The sequence below is a fragment of the Coffea arabica genome, chromosome 2c, assembly GCF_036785885.1.
Source record: "Coffea arabica cultivar ET-39 chromosome 2c, Coffea Arabica ET-39 HiFi, whole genome shotgun sequence".
Lineage (NCBI taxonomy): Eukaryota > Viridiplantae > Streptophyta > Magnoliopsida > Gentianales > Rubiaceae > Coffea > Coffea arabica.
Window position 1 is genome coordinate 16,514,535 of NC_092312.1, and position 24,249 is coordinate 16,538,783.

The window sequence follows — 24,249 nt, forward strand, 5'->3', positions numbered from 1 at the left end:
AGGAGTTACAAAAAAACCTTAACATGAAGGTTTTTTTTTTTTTTTTTCACTGGGCCAATGGCTCATAGCCAACAGGAAGGGAATTAAGTCCTTCTTTGAACTGTGCAAAAAAAATCTAAAAGTTGTGTCATAGCACTTCCTTGATGTAGTTGAGTCTGTATACTCACTATCCCTTATTACAGCCTCCTTAGCTCCTCCTCTCATCTAGATTAGGATAGAGTATGCTATATAAATGTATCGTTGCTGACCAAAAAAAAAATTAAGTTTTTTTTCAAAAAAAAAAAAGGAAAATTATTACTACAATAGGAATTTTTTTTTTACACGAATATGGCAAAACATATCCGTTTGGATTGGTCATTTTTTTTAAAAACAAATTTTTCAAATACAATAATACAATAATACATAATAATTCAAAAAAACATTCCATCCATACAATATATCAAATATTTCAAAAAAAATTATAATAAAAATTTTTCAAATACATTGTTACAGTAAAATTTTTCAAAAACATCTTAAAAAATAACTAATTCAAATGGAGCCGATTCGTAACAAATAATAGAACAAAGTCGTAAGGAAATTGCCTAGAATATGTGGTTTTGTAAGGAAAATTGGAAAATAATGATAAAAAAGAAAAAGAAAAAAATATTTATCTGTGGAATACATCTATTTGCTATAGTTTCCAATTAGAGTTGAATTGTTCGCATTGATGTGGAAGTTTTAGATGTTAATTGTTGTAATACATCATGCGAGGACGTTGGTCTCTTTACACAAAATACAGCAGTTAGTAACATTTTTTTAATCCATTTACCTCTCTCCACATTATTTTTATCTTCAACCGTTAGGTACACAGTTTGAACCCTTTCAACTATAAACTTTAATGATAAAAACTCTAAAAGCTTTCTCTTAACTTAGGGCCTGTTTGGAATATGAGTTTTTTGGGTGTTTGTATAAAACTTTTAGAGTAGATCACTGTAGAAGTTGTAGAAAAACTTTTGTAAAAATTTGGGTGTTTGTAAGATGATTTTTTTTTTTCCTTTTCATTTTCTTTCTTTCTTTTTTCTTTTCCTTCCTCCCTTTCTTCCTCTTCTCCCTTCCCCTCCCCTCCCCTCCCCTGATCCCTCTCCCAATTTTTTTTTTTCCTTTTTTTCTCTTCCCCTCTCCCTCCCCCGCCATCCCTCTTGTCCCTCCCCCTCTCCCCTTCCCCTCTCCCTTACCCCACCACCCTCTTTTTTTTTTTTGCTTTTTTTGTCTTCTTCTCTCCCTCCCCCGCCACCCCTCCCTCTCCCTTCCCTGCCATCCCTTCCTTCCCCCACCGGCCCTTCCCTTCCCCTTCCTTCCCCAACCACCCTCCCCCTCCCACCTCCCCTAGACCAGATCGCGGCTCCCCTCCCCCCTCCCCCTTTGCGATCTGGTCGTGCGACCAGATCCGTCAAAGAGGGAGGGGGAGGGTGGCGGGGAGGCAAAGGAGAAGAGGGAAGGGGGAAGGGAGAAAAAAAAAAGGAGCATCAGCGACCAGATCGGGTAAAGGGGGAGGGTGGTGGGGGAGGCAGAGTCGAAGAGGGGAGGGAGGAGGGGGAGAAAAAAAAAAAAAAAAAAAAAAGAGGACCGCCCGAACTGGTGGCCGGAATAGTGATCGGCGCCGGAAGTGGTGGTGGAGGTGGTCGTCGGCGCTGGAGGACGTGGTGGGTTGGGTGGGGGAGGAAAAAGAAGAAAAGTTAAAGGGAAAGTTTTTTGTGTATTTTTTAAGTGTGTTAGGTTAAAAATTTTGATAAGTTTTTTGGGTTCATGTGGCAAAGGTTGTTAAAAAACTAGTTTTATACAAACTTGGTAAAAAACCAAGCTTCCAAACAGGGCCTTAGTGTTGTATTTTTATACTAAAGATTGGTGTAAATCAAATAATCTGCACATTCATTTATCCAAGATGCACGGCCCCACTTGATGAGAAATTCCTGTATTTTTAGTTGAGTGGGCTTGTTTATTCAAGTTCCATTTTACAAATCATTTAGTTTATTATGCCATTGATTTTATGTGATTATCGTGATTTCTATTAGGTGAATAGACTTGACTTTATCACACTGAATATTATGGTGTAAATTGCAAAGTTGATTCTTAAGTACTTTACAACAAAATGAGACCGCAATTAGTATACTGGACATGTAGATATATAGAACATATTCGCTACCTTTACTTAAAATGACAGGAATAGCTCTTGTTATATGTCTATGACATAAATATCATGATGATAAATCGGAACTTGAGATTTTAGAGAGTAAAAAGAAGCAAGATTAGTAAAGAAATATACACTTGAAGTGGGGCAATCTTACGTTTTGTAAAAAAACTTGTGAGACACAGTTTAATATTTTCAAGGAGATAAGTATTTTTTTTTTTGAAAAAAAAAAAGCAACATTTTTTTTGGACACTTGAATAGTACAAAAAGATTTCTAAAATCTTAGGGGGACAAAGTTTAATTTCTAAAAGAATATAGACAAATAAAATCTTAGGGGAACAAAGGTTAATTTTTCTGACTTTGGGTATGCCTTTGCTGGTGTGATCTTCTTCAGCCCAGCGGCGGTTCCCACAGCACATTACTGATTCCGAGCAGCACCACCAGATCAGTTCACGATTGAGTCGTCGCGTATGACGAGTTATCCTCGTTAACTTACAAAATATCTTCATGCAATCTGCACATTACTGGTCAAGTAGCTTCTTTTTCTTTTCTTTTTTTAATAATATCCTCCTGGTGCTCCAGTAATGTTGGTCGGGTTCTAGGCCTTTCGTTGATTTCTCAGAATTTGTAATATGGAATTATGGATTCACTAATTGACTATTCCACGGTCAGTGACTGTAAGCAAGAAAAATAAACAGAGGAAGTGGCAGTGGTGGTTTGCGGTGGTTTTTGGAATTGAGGTGGCTGAGATCGGTCGGTTTTGATTTTGGAGTTGGGTAAAGGCATGGTGGAGTTTGAGGTGGCTCATGGCTGTTGAAGGGAGGGTGGTGGCGTCGACGTTTGCAGGAGTGGAAGATGTAAATGTTTATTCAGAGGGGACAATATCCATATTTCCCAAACGTACGGTGTGGGGCAGAATTATACATGATATAATAAGATAGATGTTAAATTATTCATACATGGACAACAACATAATTACTACTACATAATACAAACGCTAGCGCCGGAGCGGGGGCTTCCTTAAAAAGCAAGAGTAGTTGTTTCTTCCGGCCTAATTGGCGTAGAAGGTAGCACCAGGCCTTGGCTCGAAGTCTTTCGTGAAAGTTTTTCCTTCCTTCTTCAATTTAGCATCATCTCCATAGGCGGATAGGTTGGGTCTTGGTTCGAAGTCAGTGGCAAAGACGGACTTCTTGTTGTTTGTAGCTTCTGCCACAGAATCCTTTTTGTTGGAAGTGTGACAATCACTGGCAGTCGTAATTTTCTTCGTGTCGGAGAGGGTGGAATCTACGCGGACAAGGTGCTCCAACAGAGCCTGATCATTTCTAGCAGCAACACCTTGCCAGTACTCTCCAGTGTCTTTTCTTGCTTCTGTGATGCCCGCAAACTGCAAGATTTTGATAACAACAAACATATTAGTGGCTCATATCTCGATTCTTCTATCACTTTTCAGTTCCTACCGGTCTAACGTTTAATCAACTAGCTAGCTTCACAATCTTTTTCAGTTCTCGATCTAGGACTGGCTACAAACCCACTGGGATTCACATAACGAAGTTCATTACAAGTACCAGAAAGAAATCCGTTCTTGCTACCGGTCTGCACTTAAAAAAACTGTACAATTTGTTAGAGTAGCTTTTACGAGAGTCAAGGTAGATGGATAGTTAATTACTAGCAATGAGCTTCTTACCAGGACCAGCGAGATGAGAGCGATGAGTGCAACGGGTGAAGCCATCTGTCTTGTCCTCAAATTGCCTCCACAGCCTGGTTGTCCCTTGAGTCTTGAAACCAAGGCACTTGCTACTTATAAAGAGAGAATTCCTAGTAGCATTGCTTGGGTCCCCCCCCCCCCCCCCCCCCCCCCCCCCCCCCCAAAAAAAAGTTTCGTTTTTTGTGAACTAGCATTGCTTGGATGTATTTTTTTGCGAAAAAAATTAACGTCGAATGCATTTTTTTTTCTCATATAAGTTAAATCATTAGTCTCGTAGTCATTTATTTATCATGTAGGAAGTCAATCAGTCGCAATAAGTAATGATAAAATACAACCACAAGATATTTTCAGTGATTTTTCCACATATGGGAGGTCATCATTAAACTTTATGTCGTGACACTCTTTATTGATTTAATTGTATGGTAGATATATTTCAGGAAAAATCGTTTAAAACGTTCCTTATATTTTATAAAATGATTTTTTTCGTCCCTCACTTTTAAAAGTGTAATTTTATGTCTCTTATATATTCACATTGGTCAAATTTAGTTCCTAACTAGGTTTCCGATCATTTTTTGACCGGAATCCATCACGTGCAAGGCACATGATCATTTTTTAAGGGTAAATTTGTCAAATTATATTTTATATAATCTAATCTATAGTCCTCCACATTTTATAAAACAAATTTTTTCGTCCCTCACATTTTATAAAATGATTTTTTCATGCCTCACATTTCACAAAATGAATTTCTCCATCCCTCACATTTCAAAAAATAAATATTTCCATCCCCCACTAATTATGTGTGTGAGAGAAACCTTAAAAAAAAATGTGTGTGTGAATACATTTTATTTAAACACATGTATATGTCTATTTGATTTTGCTTAATAATACGAATAGCATCAATATATGTATGCGTCTATTTGATTTCACTTAACAATATGAATACCATATATTATACGTGATCATTTGATTTCATCTAGTATTAGCTAGTAAAAAATCTTGCATTCATTGTCAAGTTGGCCAATAAAATTATTTTCGGTCAAAATACAATAAGAATATGCAAATTAAGATTCTATTGGTAAATATTAGTCATAATCATACAAAAAGAGAAGAGAGCCCACAAGTTGGGCCCAATTACATACATGTGTTTATGCTATTATTATTAAATAAAATCAAATAGACATATACATGTGTTTAAAAAAAATGTATTCACACACATAATTAGTGAGAAATGAAAAATTCATTTTTTGAAATGTGAGGGATAAAGAAATTCAATTTGTGAAATATGAGGGATGAAAAAACTATTTTATAAATGTGAGGGACGAAAAACTTTATTTTATAAAATATGGAGGACTATAGATCATATTATGTAAAATATAATTTGACAAATTCACCTTTCAAAAATGATCACGTGCCTTGCACATGATGGATTCCGGCAAAAAAATGATCGAAAATCTAGTTAGGAACTAAATTTGACCGATGTGAATATGTAACGGACATAAAATTATATTTTTAAAAGTGAAGGACGAAAAAAATTATTTTACAAAATGTGAAGGACATTTTGGACGATTTTTCCAATATTTTACTCTCTTTTAGTTGAATAAATAAAATGGGACAAAGAGCGAAATGTGATGTTTTTGTTTTTTTGTTTTTATAGAAAGATCATTTAATTCAAACAAATATGCACTAATGGCAGAAAATATATCAAACAAATATGACACAAATACATATAGATTTGAAACCAATATATATAACAGATCTAAAAAAAAAATACAAATAAAAATGACACTGATACTCCTGTATATCTTCCATTTGAATGAATCATTGTAACCCAATACATCAATATATGTGTACTGACAATCATATCTGATTAAAATTGGTTCAAATCCAAAGAGAAATTTAGATCTGACAATAATGAAGAAATTGCAGATCTAATAAACCAGATTTTAGATTTACAAAATCTCAAATTTCACAAAGATAAAAATCTAAAAAACTCTCACAAGCAAAAAACCCAGAAGAAAATAAAATTCTCGTCAGATAATCTCTCACTAGGAGATCCTAGAAAAGAATAATCTCTCATCAGATAATCCTAAGAGAGAATTTATTCAAATAAGAGAAATTAAAAAATATAAATAGTACTTCCTCCCATGGAAAAATATCAGTTTTGATATCTCTTCCATGGGAGAGATGAAGAATATCTTGACTGGAAGAGTTCTAAAGAGGGAGACAAAAGAGTTTTTACCTCTCTCTTGATTTGACACTTTTAATAGATAAACTAGCATTGTTTGCATTGTATTTTTGCAAAAAAGAGAAACAAAATTTTATGTCTTTTTTTGTAAATGTATGTTTCAATCATTTTTTTTATGTCGTATACATTTAAATCATTAGTTTTGTAGTCATTTATCATGGGGCATGTCAATCAGCTGCAATGGGTAATGATAAAATACGGCCAAAAGATATTTTCAGTGAATTGTCCACATGCGGAAAGTTATCATTCAATTTTATGTCATGACTGTCTTTATCGATTTAAGTACATTGTAGATGCACTTTGGTATCTTTTAGTTAAATAAATAAATAAAACGGGATGGAGAGAGAAATGCAATTTTGATCATCAATGGTGTATGTGTCAAATTGATCCCTACTATTTCTATCAAAACAAATTTGTTCCCTAAAGTTTTGAATTTGAGGCACGTTTAAGACAATTAATAAGAAATCAACAACGAATAATGGTCAAATTGTCATTAGTTAATAGTTTTGATTTTTCACTTTTAGTCCATAATATTTTGAATTTGGATTGTTATGGTCCCTTAGATTTTAAATAGTTACAACTAGCATTTGAAGATGAGACAACATATGAATTGATTAAATATCCTAATGTCCTATAGAATTTTATAAAACACCTTACATTGGCACAGCATCTTTGTTTAACCTAAAGAGCATCTTTTTTATTAAATAAGTTAAAATTTGAAAACAACACATATTTGGCAAAATTTAGTATAAGCAAAAGGAAAAAAACTGTAGCTTAGTACATAACTTTATTAATTACTATTACAAAAGTCTTGCATGACTAGCGGATATAGGTTGCAAATGATCGTTGTTAGTAATTGTAATTATAAATCCTTGTAAGAGTAAGTATCAAACGAAGTGTTCTTAGGAAAATTTAAGAACAAAAAACTTCCTTTATTTTCTTGTTTTTTCTTCCTATTAAATCCAACGTCTAAAAAATAAAGTTTTAAAATATTTATTTTACTATTTGTTTACTTTGATAATTTTATCGTGTGATTCAAGTAACTATGCAAAATACCAATTTCATCTCAGACTAAAGTTGGTAATGTATTGAAATTGTTTTCTCCTTGTATATGACTCGAATCCTAAATCCTCTTTTTAAGGGGTATCAAACCCTTTGCAAATGGATCCAACAATCATTGTGTGTTTGAATTGTCAAATTATTTCAAATGATATTTTGTTTGCATCATAAATACATATTCCAATTCATCTTTTTATATTCTAAACTACTATTTATCTCACATATATCACATCACAAAAAATACTACAATAATTATTTTAAATAATACTTTATTAAATACATGTCCCAATTCATCTTTTTATATTCCAAACTATTTTTTATCTCACATATATCACATTACAAAAAATACTCCAGTAATTATTTTAAATAATACTCTATTTAAACACACTAGTGATTGCCAGGATAGAGCTGCCCCCTCCTACGCCACGAAACCCAACTCCCAAAACACAAAAACAACGAAAAGTCCCATTATTAGACCGCAGGAGCGGTAATCATTAATGGTTTTATCCCTCAAGCTCTGCACCACATGAAACACGCGAGTGCCGTCAGTTGTATTGATCATTTGTTTCGGTAATCTATAACCTATGCTGGCATTCCCCATATTCATCTCCCTACCTTCTTTATTTTTGGGTGTGTTTTCGTGTACATTGACACTTGTAATGATTGCATGCTACAGGTGACGTCTAAAAATTGAAATTTAAACTTTAAATTTATTAAATTATTAAGTATTAAAATATTAATATTTAAGCATATTTTTATTAAATAATTAGTGACTAGGTTTTCACTTATTTTCGAAATAAAATTTATCTAAAAAATTAAGTGTCATTTAATTAATTAAAATATTCTATTTTTAGTTATCAAGTACGTCTGAATATGTTAAAATCTGGACTAACTTAGTTTAAATATTAAATTAGGTTATCCAACAAAACCTATATTATTATATGCTCCTTGCTTGGAACACAAAATCGCTCGTGATTTTTTTTTAAAAAAATATTGTCATGTGCGAGAAATGAACTAAAATGGAAAGTAAAGTTTTTTCTTGTTAACATACACTCTTTTTCGTTCATCCATACAGTCATATTTATTGTCAACTTTCATTTATTTATTTTAGAGTAAATCTTATACACACCGTTAGTATATACACACTATTACAATTGGATGGATGACACATAAGTAAATTTAGATTTCAAATTCAAATTTTACACACGTGTTATAAATTTAATAGTGATAGTATATACACTGATAATGTATATAAAATTAATACATTATTTTATCACATTAACTTTAATTTCTGAAAAAAAAAACTGACTATTTTGACCTTCACTTAACCGTTGAGCTTGCCAAAAAAAAAAAAACGCAGGCATATTTGATGAATGCCGAATTGCTAGATAGAGAAGGTATTCCAATTATTCACCTCGCATTAATGATTAATCAAGCGGACCAGGTGAAACCATTTTGTTAGATTAAGGCGGTTTTCAAGTGAAATTCATTTGATTTGATTGCTTAATTGTGGAAGGGTGTAGCGTTTCCTTACTCAAAACAAGTGCCTAATAAACCAACAGCTATTTGGGCTGTTGGCAACCATCAAAGTTTTTAAATTTTACTTCCCATCACTTATCATAATATATAGCTTGTCATTTAAATAGGTACACTATAAATCTAGAGTAGATAAATGACTATTGACAAAAAAAGAAAAAAACACAAGCGCCTGCTATGACGCACACTTGGTTCGACATGTTATTCAACACAAAGATAAATTTCGTATGGCCAGTTCCCGCTTCTATTGATGGTACATTACTATTTTTTTTCCCTGACAAGACTTGTACGTCTTATCCATATATATATATATATATATATTTGGTCGACTGGGGGTATCCCGGTCAATTGACCAGACTAATTCCCCAGATCGGAAGAGCCCGCCCCAAAGATTTCAGCACGTTACGGGGAAGAGTCGAACATGAGCCTTGCTCCTAAAGAGGAGACTACGGGACCGGCCGAGCTAACCCCGGGCGTCCTGGTGTTGTAATTGGCAAATTTGCCTCTTTTGTAATATCAATTAGGTGTCGTGTCCACCTCAATAGGCATCCCACGGCACCTCTATTGGCCGACCATTCCAAAATTGGTACATTGGGTAAGATTCTATTTGATTTATTGGGCTAAGGTACGCGCGAAAAGGCTGAGACAAGTTCGAAGATTTTAAATTATTTGAGATATTTTTATTGTAACATTTTTTATGATGTGATGTATGTGAGATAAAAAGATAATTAGAAAGATAAAAAGATGTGTTGAAAATTGTAATGATAATGTAAGCAAATAAATTTTAACAAATAAATTGGCACATCGGGTAAGATTCTATTTGATTTATTAGGCTAAGGTACGTGCGAAAGGCTGAGACAAGTTCGAACAATCATTTCGGCATTTCTTGTCGAACCAAGAAAAAGAAAAAAAAAAGGATGAATGCAAACAAATTGGATAGTTTGTGAAAATCGAATTCGGTTGTTGAAACTTGAAAACAAACGAAAAAAAAAATACTGAAGCCTGTTTTTTTTTTCATTCCTTCAGTTTCGGCCAAGATTCATCCTAAATGTCTTCATTGCTTCAGAAGAAAAACATTAAAGCATTCAATTATTAATTCACAATGAGTTGATATGGAGATAATTTGTCGTGTGAGGTGTTGATTTGATATGGTGACAACTGACTTTTAATTTATGTCGTTACAGCAACCGGTTGGGTCGACAGCTCATGAATGAACAGTGTGTCGATTACTCAATCATTCACTGATCACAATCTCAAATCTTCAATAACAAGACTGAAGAACAACAATTCTTGATGGCATTCAAAAAACAGAAATTAATAATCTTCCGGTTTTCCAATTCTGCAGCAGCAAAACATATACTACGAAGAAAGAAGATAGTATGATAAAGCACGCAAATTGCAGCAAGTCCGTGAAGGACTAACGCGGCTGTTCAACACCAGTCAGGATGCTAAAGCTTGCCGAAAGGAATTTTTTTATTTTTACTGTTTATCTAGATTCCGATGGAATATACCAAGTGAAAAGAGTCATGCTTAGCCCAATTCAGGATAGCTCGTGTGGTGTATTGCTCTTCTTTGGAATTTAGCCATCAAGAATCGAGTTCTAAAATTAACGTGTTCGAGAAAAATAGACCTTTGTTCTCGAGTCGCTCGGAATTAGTCGGATCGAAGGCCGAATAATACCACTACTGTGTCCCAAAAAAAGAAGAAAAGAGTCATATGCTTAGCTTAAATGGTCGTTTGCTTGCTTGCTTCGTTCTTCCTTCCATGCTTACGCCCGGCTTCAATGATTTAAAGATGCGCTGTCAAACCGGGTTCAACTCGCATGCTTATCTGTTCACGAGAAACACGCTTTCATGTATCGGTGACTTGGCATTCATATGCATGGATGTTGACGATGTGACGCCTCACTAAGGCCTGTTTGATCAGACCGATGTCTGAAATTTGAATTCTAAATTCTCAAAATTAAGCGATGAAAATATTAAGTTACAGAATTGTTTATACTATATTTGTTTTTTCAACTAAAAATATCACACAAATATTGTATTTATATTATTTAAAAATTTGTCTTTATTTGTGTATTTGGAAAAAAAGAAAAATATGCATTCGTGAGAGAGAGAGAAAACAACGAAATAAGTTAAAGATGGTGTTTAAGTACGTGCATTTGTGTGTAAGAGATTGTGTGCATGCCTCTACATGTGTGTGTGTGTGTTTAATATAAAGAAAATAAATAAACATGTACTACGTGGGAGAATAAATAATATGAGAGTGAGTTATGTGTATGATCGGTATAGTATGACGTATAATCGATTCAGAAGATTTAGTAAAAAAAAAAAAAAAACTTCTGCTTAAAAATTTGTACGCAAATTGGGTAGCGCTTAATAAATTAAGTGCTAAGGTATTTCTATTATCAAATATGCTGAATTAAAAAAGTTGTGAATGAATTAATTTTTAACATTAAGTAAGTAGAGTTATCAAACGACCTGATTTACATTTCTAACTACCACCGATGAAGGGACCTTCAACGAGCACAATTTAGTTCTCTTCGTTCCAAACTCAAACCTTTCCTTCAGTTGACAAGCCTATTTCAGTGAGGTGCAACAACCATATACATGGATCTTGGTAGTTTTGCTTGCAGGATTGGTCACCTCTTTAGTCTCCTGATTCTGCTGGTAAGTTTTTAATCCTTCTTCCCCTTTCATCTTCAAAACTAATCTTGTCATTAACCAATTAAATTGGCATCGTTTCCAGGGAGTTCACCTTCAACAAGGTCGTCCCACTGAAGTACACGGGGAGAAATGGAACAAATTGACAGTTAGCCACGACCGAAACGACGCCAGCAAGCAGATGGATATGCATTTTTCCATTGTTGATTCCACCACACCCAAGGACCCTAATGTCTTGCGACTGCATAGCATGGATGTTGATGATCAGGAACATAACAAGAAAGATGATGCTCAAGAACGAGAAACTCGGACAAGGGATGCTCAACCTCACGCTCATACCTCGTCCCATATGATGATGAATCATATGGATTTATCAACAACTGTGTTCTTCCTTTTAGATGACCTCAAGTTAGGCAAAACTATGCCCATCTATTTCCCCGACAGAGATTTGACTTCTTCATCCTCTCCTCCTCTGTTGTCTGAAACTGAAGCAGATGACATTCCTTTTTCATCGCAACAACTCCCAAACCTTCTTCGACTCTTTTCATTCTCTCCAGGATCTCCCCAGGCCATAGCCATGGAAGATACGCTAAGACAATGCGAGATTGCTCCCATCAAAGGGGACACCAAGTTCTGTGCTACATCCTACGAGTCGATGATTAACTTTGCTCGAGAAATCTTGGGGTCTGAAGCCAACATCCAAGTACTATCAACAATTCATCTTACAAGATCAGTTGCTGGCGTACGGCAATATACTATTATACAAGTTCCTCGACGAGTTTCAGCTCCAAAGATGGCAGCCTGTCATTCCATGCCCTATCCCTATGCAGTATTTTTCTGCCATCATCAAGAGAGCGAGAGTCGGGTATACAGGGTTTCACTGTACGGCGAAAATGGTGAAAGGGTTGAAGCTATTGCTGTTTGTCACTTGGACACCTCTCGGTGGAGCCCTAATCATGTCTCCTTCCGTGTGCTTGGAATCAAACCAGGGACTTCTCCTGTTTGCCATTTCTTTCCAGCAGATAACTTTGTCCTGGTTGCGTCCACTTCTTCGATCTAGTCGCGTATTTCTGCTGAAGTATCCATGGCTGAACTGCTCTCTATCATTTTCTAGTACTTGTATGTTAGACTTGTTGTTCAATTGTACTGTTCGGTTTTCAATACTTTTCTTGGGGCAAAACTACTATGAAATAAAACGGGGGAAGTTTAAACCCACTAATGATATATAATCTGCCATCCAATCTTCCTCGTCAGGATGATATATTCACTCATTATTTAATGAAACTTTTCTTAAGAATCAAGTGAAGGATGTGCACAACCGAGTCGCGGTTGGCAGGCATCCAAATTTCTAGTTCTTACCACGAAATCGTCCAAAAACCGTCTGTACGCATATAGTTTCTCAGTTCCCCAACTAATAAAATAGGCATAAAAAAGTCTTCTTTTTTTTTTTTTTGCTTTGTTAATCATCATATTGAGAAGCTCTGAAAATTTTGGCGATTTATGCGGGTAAAAACTCGTAAATTTGTGTATACTGCTCATCAACCACTATTTTGTAGTATTTCAATCTCAAACATTTCTTCTTATCGCCCAAATGATGGAATTCAAGCCATCTGATTTTCAATCCTAAGAAGTCGTACAATTCAGTAGAATTCTAGTTCCAATTCCGCAGATCGCAATGCAGCTGGAGGTTCGGTTTTCTTCACTGGTGGTGGGAGAACCGAGCTGGAAGGACTAGTGCCATTAGAAGTAGAGAGCCAACCCCACAGCCTGCCTTCTTCAGTTGCCACTTTCAAAGGGTTTCTCAAAGCTTCAAGTACCTGTGTCATCCGGGGCCGCCTTGAAGGCTTGGGGTTGAGGCAGGCCTTGGCAACCATAGCCACTGCCCATACTTCCATCAAAAGATCCTCATGATCTATGTTTAAAGAATTGTCTACGATCTTGAGAACAAATTTCCTGTCATCATACATACTTAAGTAAGGCAGAACATCTGCCATCCAATCTTCCTCGTCAGGAGGATCACTTTTTCCTGGGACACTATGATGGTCAGCTCCAACCGTTACAGGGACGGTTTCTGGCCTTACCGGGTAACCACTGGCAGCAGTAAGATCCAGCTTGCTTGTTACTCGCTCAAGCAAAACACTAAGACTTGGCTTGCCGGTTATAAGCTCAAGCAAAACCTTTCCAAAGCAGTAAATATCATAGGCAATTGTTGCCTTGGATGTACCTGGCAAGTCAAGATGTTTTAGATGATAATGTTCATGAATGCCGGAATAGAATGGGCCAAGGGGTTTCAAAAGTTGAGATGAGTAAATAGCATGCCCCTTGTGAAGTAAATAAAGAATGAAAAATGAATTGACTAGGAAAAGGTGATTTGTGCAGGTAACCAAGGGAAGCAACCTCTTAAAGGCATTACTCTTTTATTAACTAAATGAGTGCATGGGGAGAACCTACGAGTTAAGAAATAGATGATTCAATTTGTACTACTCTTCCTACCTTATATTTTGGTTGAATAAACATCTATCTCTCCCTCAAGGTGCAGTGCAGTGTCATTTGTTATACCAAAGTGGTAAGATTTTCAATTTGTTTTTCAAAACAAAAGGAACCCCTAGACAACTGCTAAAGTAAATGAGGAATACCCGTCTCAATCCTTACATTCAAACACAAGAGCAGTAATCCACAGAACCTGATGATATTCATCGAAGATAAAAGGACACGCCAAGACGAGTCTAGAGTCTATTACATGGTAATGTCCAACTTTTAGCTATCAAACTAGATTCCAGATGTCAATAGTTTTGGATAGCCGTTAGACTCTTGTTCTTGGTAGTTTTTGGAAAGATTATACAGAAAGCATTCAACAGATGGATACTCTGCCATATTGCAATGTCTGATTAAAGTACTGCAGCGTAGATGGGCCAGAATGTGAAGATTTAAAGCAAATTTTGCCATCTTTGATTGGTAACAAATCCTAATTTGAAGATGGACAAATCCAAATTTTACAACTCAGAGTGTAAAGTCAAAGGGACATACCAGAAGTTCCTTGTGCAGCTCCCCTGCGCATAAAGAAAATAGATCGTCAAGAAGCCTCCAGAACAATAACAGAACTACAAAAGCAAGTACTGAATTAAGGACAGCGAATAAGGTAAAAGAGGAAATAGTTTTGTAATGCAGACAAAACGGAAAGGTAGGTTGTCAAGCTTAGGTTTATTTTGGATTTTCAATCCCACAGAGGGAAGTCATTTGTCAATGCAGATGAACACAGGCTGAAGGTCTTTATCAGAATCCAGAAATCGTGACATTTAAAGTCAATCACAATACCTCCTAATAGTGTAAACAACCCTCATTCTTAACTCTCCTGAACAACTTATTCTGATTCTAACCTTCAAGAATACTGGATTATGGCCACATTGTGCAAATTAAAGCGAGAATACTCGAGAGAAATGTATAAATAAGAATATAAAGAACCACAAATTTTTTTTGAAGAAAAAAAATATTAGTAATTACTTTGGCAGCCGCAGGAACCTGGCAATTCTGTTTTGATTACCGTCTTTTACTTCAGCTGTACAAACCTCAGTCAGGCTTCCTAGACAAATCTCAAAGTTATCGTCAAGAAGTATGCTGCTAGCTTGAATATCCCTTCAAAGACCAAAAGGAGTAGAATTATGCCAAATGATCAGTACCATCCATCACTCAATTACTCTGGCTATAATCAAAGAAACTGTTCAAAGTGAGCAAGTCTTGGGAATTGGGGGAAACCTGTGAACAAGAGGTGGAATGCATTGATGATGCAGATAAAACAGAGCCTCTGCAACTCCAGTTGCAATCTTCAGCCTGGTTTTCCAATCTAATGTCGGTAATAGCAGGTCATCATCTTCCGAATCAAGTTCCAAAATTAACGAAGTGGACAAGTCCCTGTTAGACATGTACTTGTAAACCAGGAACTTGTCATCCCCCTGATCCAAACAATGCCCCAACAACGGTACCAATCTGGAATGCGAAAGCTTGCCGAAAATTTCCAGTTGCTCTACGAAATAGGATTCATTCTTCAACAAGGAAAGATCAATTTTCTTCACAACAACTGGAGTCCCGCCTTGTAAAGTTCCATAAAAGAGATCCCCGGAATGGCCATGCTTGATGAGATTGGAGGATTCGTTAAAATAATCGGTAGCGAGGAGAATTTGATGATAGGTAAACGATGCACCCGCTAAGAAGCTGGAGAAGTTGAAAGATGAAATTCGGGCAGAGGAAGCAGTGAAGCTAAAGGAGGAAGATGCTGATAACGATGCCAAGGAAAGTTCACTTGGGGTCCTTTGACCGCTGAGCTTCAGCTCCTCTCTGCGCAGAGTGGCTCTGACCAGCCTTTCCCAGTTGTCGTAAACTCTAGACATCTATGCATCTGTTCTTCATTCCTCGTCTATTAAGTTCTCTTTAGAGTCCTCTTGTTGCCAAAATGTCCGTTGGAAATCAATGAAATGATTAGTGGGATATTTATGCATCCCAATTCCAATTCCTGAAGAATCATGAAATCTTGAAATATGTGGTTTGTGAATTTGTACACGGTTGTTGATTGAGGGTTGACAATCAGGAGAGTCTCTTTTCTTTTTCCTTTGGTTTGGAGGCTTCACCGACGTTTCCTCGTTTACCTCTTAAACTTTCTCCATTCGATAAGACGACTAGCTCTATGGAGCTGTCATTGTACCGGCCGACGACGAGCAGTTGTATTTGGGCTTTGTTAATTGGGTCGAGCCCACTTATGCACGGTTGGCTTGGCAAGACTTCGCCAGTTGCCACCTCTCCTAATTTCCTTCTTTCATTTTTTGTAGAGAAATTTTCAATCAGGGCTTGCTTATATTGATCAATGTAACTGAGCCAATATAGATAGGCACAAACTACCATGTCGCACTTTATCTATTTTTGGAGCCCTCTCCGGAATTCAATAAAAGCAAGTGGTAAGTTGGCAATTAAAAAGAATCACAAAAGAGATCAGAAGATTCAGAACATCTTTTTCACCATTGAAACACAGCTCGATAGAGCAATGAGTGTGGGCTATAGTTGTAACATTACCAAATATTCAAGGTTTTCTCTATAAGAAAAAAATAACCATGGAAACTATGACTTGAACATGAGAAGAAAACCATGAGGTACCAATCTATCTATCTATCTACTACCGTATAAAAATTATGATGAGTTTTGGTGGTTAAAAATGTAGGCAGAAGTTGGTGTTAGTTTTTGTAATATCTAAACTACTCTCATCACCAATAAATGGACAAATTGCAAAATGGGTTTGTCTGGATAGAGTATTATTTGGAATAATTACTGTAGCACTTTTTGTAATGTGATGTATGTGAGATAAAAAAGTGGTTGAAAATATAAAAAGGTGGGTAGAAAAATGTGTTTATGATGCAAACAAAATATTATTTGAAAAATTTTGATATTCAACAAACATTGATTTCCTTAATAATTAATTTTATTTGAAAAAGGAGAAGAAATTTTATTAACAAAATATCCAAGTTTATAGAGCACTTCAAATATGAAAACAAAAAGATTAATTACATATAACTCTCTTGTGATTGTGCATAATGTCAAATCTCCCTATATTTTTATATGAAGCGAAAAATGGACAAAATACACCATTGTTACGACAATTGAACTAGATGCGATCTAAAAATGCATGTGATAGAACTATAATATCCACTTAATCTCCCTATGATTTGTATGCCTTCCACTTTATTCCCTTCTGTTTTTGTGTTTATCCATATAATCTGCTTATGGTCTTATGTCATTTAACCAAGGGTATTATTGATATTTTAACTAATAATATTATTTAGACTATTTTATATCAAGTTTTCACTCTATATGAAATCATAGAAAATGGAGTGGATATTTTGAAACTTTTACAGGGAATCATGTGGCAATAAGTGAAATCACATCGGGATTATCTATAGTTTACCCAACAAAACAAAAGATTACCTTGATTCTTCTAAAAAGTACCATAGGTCTTTTTATCTTTTAAATACGAGTAATTGATAAGTCTTAAAAGCACCTTTTCAATATGCATATATTGATATAAATTGGGTGGTCGGGGGATAGGAGTGTAAGTAAAAGGTCTTGAGTTTGAGTCCTTCCACTTGCATTATTAAAAAAAAAAAAAAATAACTTGTTGATCATGGTTTTTCCGGGCAGTTGCATAGGTTTAACAGACTATTGCTTCCATCTTCTTATTGAAGTCTACGTAAACTACTAATTTTCATTCATCTTGTGCAGACATACACCGCTCAAGGAGACTAATTAATTAGCTGTAGTTTCAGCTCTTTCAAATACAGAAACGTCTGCTTCTTTGACAGGAGATTTCTCTCCTGGATGATCAACTTGACCGGTATGATAGATTATAACGTTTGCCTTAGCATCAAAATTCCTGACGAATTGGTGTTGGTCAGAGTGAGATTCAGCAGTCTGAGGAAGGAGGGCCTTAACCACTTGGGGCATGGCCTCCCCTTTCATGACGGTGTTCCAATACTCCTGTGGGTCCTTTCTTGCAGTGCTGAGAGTAGTATTGCTGATAACCTGAGACAGAACACACAAGACAACAAAGAAAAAGCTTACAGGTCATGCTGCTAACAAAAGAAGACACTAGCATATCCATCCAGAGATGATCGTGTAGAAGATCTCAAAAGAATTATTAAAAAGCTTGGGTGCCTAGCCAGTGATGGGTAGGATTAAGATGCATACCAAAAAGAAAGTCAGAAGAAGAACCGGGGTGGCACAGAGATGTCTCGTCGTCATGTCTTAACCTGATCCTGTTTTGCTTCTGAAGGCAAATTAGGGTCGCTATTCTTGAAACCTAGTTTACGAGATAGAGAAAATTTAAAGGCTCACCGGCTAAGGATTTTGGCTAATTGAGTAGAAGATGAGAATGGGTTATACTTCTATTCTAGCAGTCGGTGTAATTGGAAAGACAATAAATGCCATTCATTTGAAAGATCCAAAGAAATTAATGCCGTCAATTGTAACAATCCAGGCACTTATAGAGCGTACTAATTTTACTATTTCATTCAATGGATGAAAGAAGCTAGCAGAAAGATTTTGGTTTTACACCAGGCACGTTTTCATCGGGGGGAAAGAATCCACGTGAATGTCAAATACAGATAAGGAATGGAAATACAGGTAAGGAATGGAAATCTGGCACACGGCTGAATATCCAGAGATAATCTTGGCGACCAAGATTACCAGCAGTTTAAACTAGACATTATGAGCAAATCTCAATTTATTTTCTCTAATTAATGTACGAGAAATCTCCAATTGAAGCCCCCCCCCCTTTTTTGGGGAATTTAACTCCATAGCTCTTGATCCTGGTCCTCCTGGATGATTTTAACTGTTGTAGTTTTGTGGAGAGTAATCATCTTTGGAATTTTTTCCGAAAAGAAATTGGTGGAAGTCAATACAGGAACAATCTACTTGCCCCAGAGGCCGATGATGTTCAGACGCTTCAGATGTTTTCATATTGCTTCTGGGGAAGTTATGGAGATGTGCGTCCACCGAGATGGCTTCGGGAAAGTGTCAGTCCGATATCCATACCAATTCAAGTACCTTAATTTGACTAAAACTTACTATACCCTAAAGAGAGAGAGTGCAATTAAAAGAAAATTTGGGGAAGAAACAAAAACAGAAAAATTTAGGGGTCAAACATTGAAGTTTCGATTCTTGTGGTTCTCGTTTCTTATCTGTTGGCAGCGAAGAAAAGCCTCACTCACGCACACAAATTCACCCATATAGAGTCTTCAACCCACAACAGAATGCACACTGAAGCCTGAACCTGTTTTTTTTGCTCGACGACATCAGCAGCGGCCACAATGTCACCGCCGCCTGTTCTTCACCCCATAAAAAAAATACCTGGATAGCTCGAAAAAGGCTAGAATTAGTCAAATTTAAGGCGATCATGTCACTTGCTAGTAAATGAAAACACATATCGTACATCCAAACGTACGGTGTGGGAAATGGAGAGGATATCCACTGAAGAGGAGCTAAATCCAACTTGAGAAGAGTGATGTTGAAGTGTCAAATAACTAAGTATCTCAACTTGACTGGATTTAAAATGCATTTATTTAACCTTCGACAGACCAAAAAACTTAGGGGATTTGGATGGACAGTTGAAATCCAAATCCATCCAAACACACCATTGAAGTTATTGAGGTTGGGTGAACCTTACAACGTAATTCTGCTAATGCTTTTCTCCCAACTTCTAGTCAGAAGGTTGAGCAGGCATTTTCGGAATCAAAATCACAGCGCATTTTTCTACTTTGCCACAAGCCAGACAAACACATGTACATAGATTGCAAGGATAGCAAAACAGATTGACATAGTTGACCGTATTTTCTGCACATCTCAATTAGTTCGACTTTGATTTGGCTTTGCATCTTTAAACATAGCACCTGCACTTGTCCCCTGACTAACCATTAGTAAGTAGTAGATGAATTAGTTCAGTGCACTAAAAGCTATACGTTCTTAAATACAGAAATGAGTCTAGAGTACGTACAATGGGAAACATATTAGGACGATTGATGAACGTTGATAATATATATATAACAAATTCACTGCAAGCAACGAAAAAATCTGGCTACATGGCCGCTCTTCTTTATCTGTTGCTGTCCTAATACTTGTATACTCATCCTATACGTACCCTGACTTGCATTACAGCAATAGATATACAATGCCCTGACTTGCTGCTAATCTACATATGCGCGTAATAGCCCAAAAGTAATACTAATATCTCGCCCCATATATGATGACGATGACGATGACGACAATGATGAGCTTCGTTAATCAATGGATGACAACCTTGTTTTGATAGATTATGAGAGTGGGAGCCGTATCAAAGTTTGTGAGGAAACGCTTCATGTTCAAAGTCTCAGGCTGCTTCTGGACGTTGATATCGGAGTGGCGGCGATGATGATGATCATCTGATCTTGATGAATCTTCATGGAAGAGGTCTGTGAGTGCTTTAGGCATCTGTTCATCTTGCATGATCTTCTTCCAGTAATCCTCTGGTCCGTGTCTTGCTGCCTCGCTAATACACACAAGCTGATGATCATGTACAATTAAGAAGATCTTAGTAGTGCAGTGGTAGATTCTTGAGGGTAACAAATCACAAGAAACCTGATCACACTTACAGAATCGAGGAACAAGTACTATTGAGTAGATGCATGCTTTTCTGTTAAAAAGAAAGTACGGAAGCATATATGGTCAAAGGGAGAGCAATTCACTTACCGAAACAACTGAGAAGAAGAGGAGGATCACTAAGCAAGATCTCATATTTTCCGTCTTCAAATTAGTTAGGAAAGGTACTAGTTGAATTACTAGTCTTGTTTTGCAACTTATCTGGGGGAAGGAAACTGTGCTCCTCTGACTTTTGTATATATACTACTTCACCACAAGACTTGAGTTCAAAACCACCACTATTTCTTTAGCGAAACGGGTTGGGCGGGGGCGATTGGGTGCTTCGTGGTCCAGGTTAATTAACACATGACCACATGTAGCATGATCATTACGTAAGAAGAGAATGCATGCACAGTAGTTGCTATACCAAGAAGTAGTACAGACTTGTTTCACGCCCCAGAAGGGGAAAAAGATATACTCTAACATAATACAGGATCGTGGTTGCACAGGGTCAACGCCATATCGGCAGCTTCTTCGAGTCTGGACCCTTCTTAAACTAAACGATTTGAATAGATCATCAAAAACAGAACAAAACCACGTACCTCCTTAATAATTGCTTAGCCACCTGTCCTTAGGACGTGGATGTTAACTGGTGCAGATTAAATAAAATATACTTACAGTCAATTGCAAAGGTTAATCCCCTGATCTTTTCTTTTCCCCCTTCCTTTGAAATTCCTGGGAATCAGCTGCAATGGAGAAGGATCTTTTCTAGTAATTAGTTTCTTCTTCTCCTCCTCTTTTTTCTCGACAGTTGCTTTGAATTAAATACTAGCAGTTAAGGCTATACATGAAAGACACATTAACAGGATTTAAAGTTGTGTGTTTTTGCCTGTGAGGTAAACTAGAGTCTTCTTTCGACCTCAGGAAGGTAACAATAATATAGTATCTTGTTTCCTGCGTACATTTGTTGGTTGATTTCTGTGCATCGCCCAGATTAACATAGCCGTTCATTACCAGTTACCAGGCTTTGGCAGCAGCATATTCTCTTTGAAAATTGAAATCAGGCTGTCTTTCGACTGGGGAATGTAGCGTTAACTAGCCAATGGCAGGCATCTTCTTGTTCACAGCACAAAACCTCGAATGCAAATGATGCATGCCCTCCTAAATCCCAAGTTAGTTGGCCTTTCCGGCCGTAATTAATCACAGATTTATTATTATTATTTTTTTTTTGGATTTACAGAGAGTCAACGCAAATCCCTGGGCTACAGCTGGGGAATGGAAGCATATAATGCTGATCGATCTTTGACACTGGTAAGAAAATGTATATATTATCCAATCGATTCAACGTTATTAATTAGCTTCTGTCAGTCTTAACAGCTAGCTAACGGTGCAAGTTTTGAGAGAAATATATGGACTCATACATCATTTTCTGTCACTAGTATGTCATACAATGCAAACTATTTAAGTAGTGCATTTTTTTTTCCTTCTTTTTGGATAACTTCTACTTTTTTTTTTTTTTATTTGAATTATCAATGACAAATTAAGAGTCAACGCGTTGGGGACCCATAGCGTATGTCGTTTAGTCAACCTACAAATTATCCGGGACTGTAGCTGAGCTTCAGTCCTTTGTCATCTTCCTATTTATCTAGATCGACAGTACCAGTGTTTAAATCTACAAAATATTTGGGGGGCCAAGAATTTTAGCAGCACTTGATTGCACCAAAACAGATGATGAATTCTCATTTGTCCGTTGTACTTAATGCATAGCCAGACGAGGCATGGATCAGTAGGCTCGAGTTGACTTGGAAGGGGAGAATAACTTAAGGTCAAGAGAAGCCTTGTCGGTACATCCGATCCGGGTCACAGACGCTGGACTTTAGTGAGGCCAGAGATCACATTATTCTCTGTTTTAGCAATTATAATAATCAACAATGTTGTGTGTTGTTTATTGCGTAGTAATACGTGCACTTCCGAAAACAACTCTGCCCTGGTTTTGAGAAATGTAAAAGATTGGAAGCCGGGTTGAGTTGAGGTGCAGAAACGTCTAGGAGCGAGTGGGGATGGGAATTTTATTGCAAGACGGCCTATTGGGATTTCTTCCAATTGGAGATTAACGACCAAAAACTATTATGCCAATTGAAAAAGGGATGCAAATTGCAACTTCTGAATCTAAGACTTGATTTGATGTTCCATCAATTTGCCATGCTTATCTAAAAGACTTTGTGATGACAGATAAAAGTGCTTTTCAAAGATTGGAATTGCGCATCAGCATTTGGAAATCTAGCTTTTGACTTTGCGTTAATGCGAACTGCAAAGCGGCCTTCGATTTCAACTCTGAATTAATGCAAGTCACAACATCGACAACCACTGATCCGTTTTCAACGAGCGTTAAAGTATGCCAGTGACTTTGGCAGGCAGAGCATTATGTATCCTTGCATCAGTAATCACTGATCAATCTGTCGTTGTGATTTTATGTGAAGTTGGTTCAAGATCCTTTTTTTTTTTTTTTTTTGGCCCTTTTGCCCCCTGCAAAAATGCAACAAAAATTTGTTACTACGAAGTGTGTAGGAGGAAAATCTGCAGCCTCTATAGCAGAAAATAGACCTAGGATCGATGCCCAGTTGAGATTGGTTAGCTTGGTTCCTGACCTTTACCGAAGTACATTAGTTTGTTGGCGTGACAATGGGAGAACAGGGGAAATGGAATACACAGACACAACGAGAGGTGCCCGTTAGAGTTCAAATGGATGGATGAACCTCAATTGTCGGCCAAGGGGGACAAGGAATAAAGTGAAGATCTCTTGTTCAAATCCTCAGTTTAGTTTTCTACTGCTGATCAATAGTTACCGAAGAGTGCCCTGATGATGTCGGTTGACTCCGTCGAGACAGTAGAGCTGGTGTCATACGTTCCTGGCACAAAACTTGTCTAATGCGTCTTAAACATTCTTCAAGTAAAAAACGACAATCCTAACGTGACAAGGTGGTATCCACTTAAAAAAATGTCAAATTTACTCCATCCCACAGTCACACGTACAAAAAGAAGAAAAAGAAATGTAGTACTAATTTCCAATAAGCGAGTGAGACCAGGCCAATATTGTCATAGCTCGATCTGATTCGCCAATCTGCAATTGCATGGTAGACAATCCACTCCTGGCGCTCGTGCCTGCCTCCATCACACCCCGCTAGGAAGGCGGCCTGCCAGTTGGCTGCACTCTATCCATCATCATCAATATTCCACTCCACGGTGTTTGGCCTTAGCTACAAGGAAGAAGGAAGATAGTGGGGTAGGGGTTGACAAATAAGTAAACCACCGGTTCATTCTTCCTCCCAAAAAAAAAAAAAAAACCACTGGTTTCATTACAGGATTCATGGATGGTGTCTTAGTTGTCGGGCTGGCATGAATGATGAGCCCTAGGGCCTTGAGCTTCTATTCGTTTCAAGTCTAAAAACATGACTAATCACTGACACAAATTGACATCATTGTATATTTATTAGGGACGCAGTAGTTGTTATGTCGTCAAGCAAAATAGTAAGAAAGAAAAACTTTTGTACAATGCAATAATTTGGACGCAACGATGCCGGTATTGACATGATCATGTGAGTGAAGCTGAATTAATTTTCCTGCAACAATTCCGAGTACCGGAATTGACTTGAGACTCCATTTTACGCTGTAGCCTGTAGTGTACGATGGAACACAAAAATCATTGAAGTCGGAAGCGTGTCCA

The 24,249-nt window shown here is 36.8% G+C and overlaps 4 protein-coding genes and 1 long non-coding RNA gene across 5 annotated transcripts; 1 reads left to right on the top strand and 4 right to left on the bottom strand.

Moving 5' to 3' along the window:
• Window positions 1-3,075: 3,075 nt before the first annotated feature.
• On the bottom strand, window positions 3,076-3,995 carry LOC140035106 (uncharacterized). The gene is made up of 2 exons (XM_072074664.1): window positions 3,852-3,995; window positions 3,076-3,551 (listed from the first exon to the last, which is right to left on the bottom strand). The coding sequence occupies exons 1-2, from the start codon at window positions 3,894-3,896 to the stop codon at window positions 3,219-3,221; spliced, it is 378 nt and encodes a 125-aa protein (XP_071930765.1). The 5' UTR covers window positions 3,897-3,995; the 3' UTR covers window positions 3,076-3,218.
• Window positions 3,996-11,184: 7,189 nt separating this feature from the next.
• Window positions 11,185-12,604, top strand: LOC113731302 (BURP domain-containing protein BNM2A-like). Its single transcript, XM_027256483.2, has 2 exons — window positions 11,185-11,381; window positions 11,461-12,604. Exons 1-2 carry the CDS (start codon window positions 11,322-11,324, stop codon window positions 12,433-12,435), a joined length of 1,035 nt encoding a protein of 344 aa, XP_027112284.2. The 5' UTR covers window positions 11,185-11,321; the 3' UTR covers window positions 12,436-12,604.
• A 268-nt stretch (window positions 12,605-12,872) lies between these two features.
• On the bottom strand, window positions 12,873-15,986 carry LOC140035107 (probable LRR receptor-like serine/threonine-protein kinase At2g16250). The gene is made up of 4 exons (XM_072074665.1): window positions 15,129-15,986; window positions 14,877-15,008; window positions 14,403-14,425; window positions 12,873-13,599 (listed from the first exon to the last, which is right to left on the bottom strand). The coding sequence occupies exons 1-4, from the start codon at window positions 15,758-15,760 to the stop codon at window positions 13,016-13,018; spliced, it is 1,371 nt and encodes a 456-aa protein (XP_071930766.1). The 5' UTR covers window positions 15,761-15,986; the 3' UTR covers window positions 12,873-13,015.
• Window positions 15,987-17,539: 1,553 nt separating this feature from the next.
• Window positions 17,540-18,911, bottom strand: LOC140035847 (uncharacterized). The gene is made up of 2 exons (XM_072077236.1): window positions 18,102-18,911; window positions 17,540-17,936 (listed from the first exon to the last, which is right to left on the bottom strand). The coding sequence occupies exons 1-2, from the start codon at window positions 18,153-18,155 to the stop codon at window positions 17,661-17,663; spliced, it is 330 nt and encodes a 109-aa protein (XP_071933337.1). The 5' UTR covers window positions 18,156-18,911; the 3' UTR covers window positions 17,540-17,660.
• Window positions 18,912-19,927: 1,016 nt separating this feature from the next.
• On the bottom strand, window positions 19,928-20,967 carry LOC140035848 (uncharacterized). Its single transcript, XR_011839761.1, has 2 exons — window positions 20,637-20,967; window positions 19,928-20,450 (listed from the first exon to the last, which is right to left on the bottom strand). It is a non-coding gene; the product is annotated as an uncharacterized lncRNA (long non-coding RNA).
• Window positions 20,968-24,249: the final 3,282 nt, after the last annotated feature.

Bases quoted from the DNA above. Each gene is read 5' to 3' on its own strand.
- LOC140035106 (XM_072074664.1), bottom strand. From the start codon at position 3,896: ATGGCTTCACCCGTTGCACTCATCGCTCTCATCTCGCTGGTCCTG. The intron at 3,552-3,851 runs GTAAGAAGCTCA...AAAATCTTGCAG, and splicing joins CTCTCATCTCGCTGGTCCTG to TTTGCGGGCATCACAGAAGC.
- LOC113731302 (XM_027256483.2), top strand. From the start codon at position 11,322: ATGGATCTTGGTAGTTTTGCTTGCAGGATTGGTCACCTCTTTAGTCTC. The intron at 11,382-11,460 runs GTAAGTTTTTAA...CATCGTTTCCAG, and splicing joins TTAGTCTCCTGATTCTGCTG to GGAGTTCACCTTCAACAAGG.
- LOC140035107 (XM_072074665.1), bottom strand. From the start codon at position 15,760: ATGTCTAGAGTTTACGACAACTGGGAAAGGCTGGTCAGAGCCACTCTG. The intron at 14,426-14,876 runs GTAATTACTAAT...CTTTATGCGCAG, and splicing joins AGGTTCCTGCGGCTGCCAAA to GGGAGCTGCACAAGGAACTT. The intron at 13,600-14,402 runs GTATGTCCCTTT...TTGACTTGCCAG, and splicing joins AGCTGCACAAGGAACTTCTG to GTACATCCAAGGCAACAATT.
- LOC140035847 (XM_072077236.1), bottom strand. From the start codon at position 18,155: ATGACGACGAGACATCTCTGTGCCACCCCGGTTCTTCTTCTGACTTTC. The intron at 17,937-18,101 runs GTATGCATCTTA...GTTCTGTCTCAG, and splicing joins TTCTTCTGACTTTCTTTTTG to GTTATCAGCAATACTACTCT.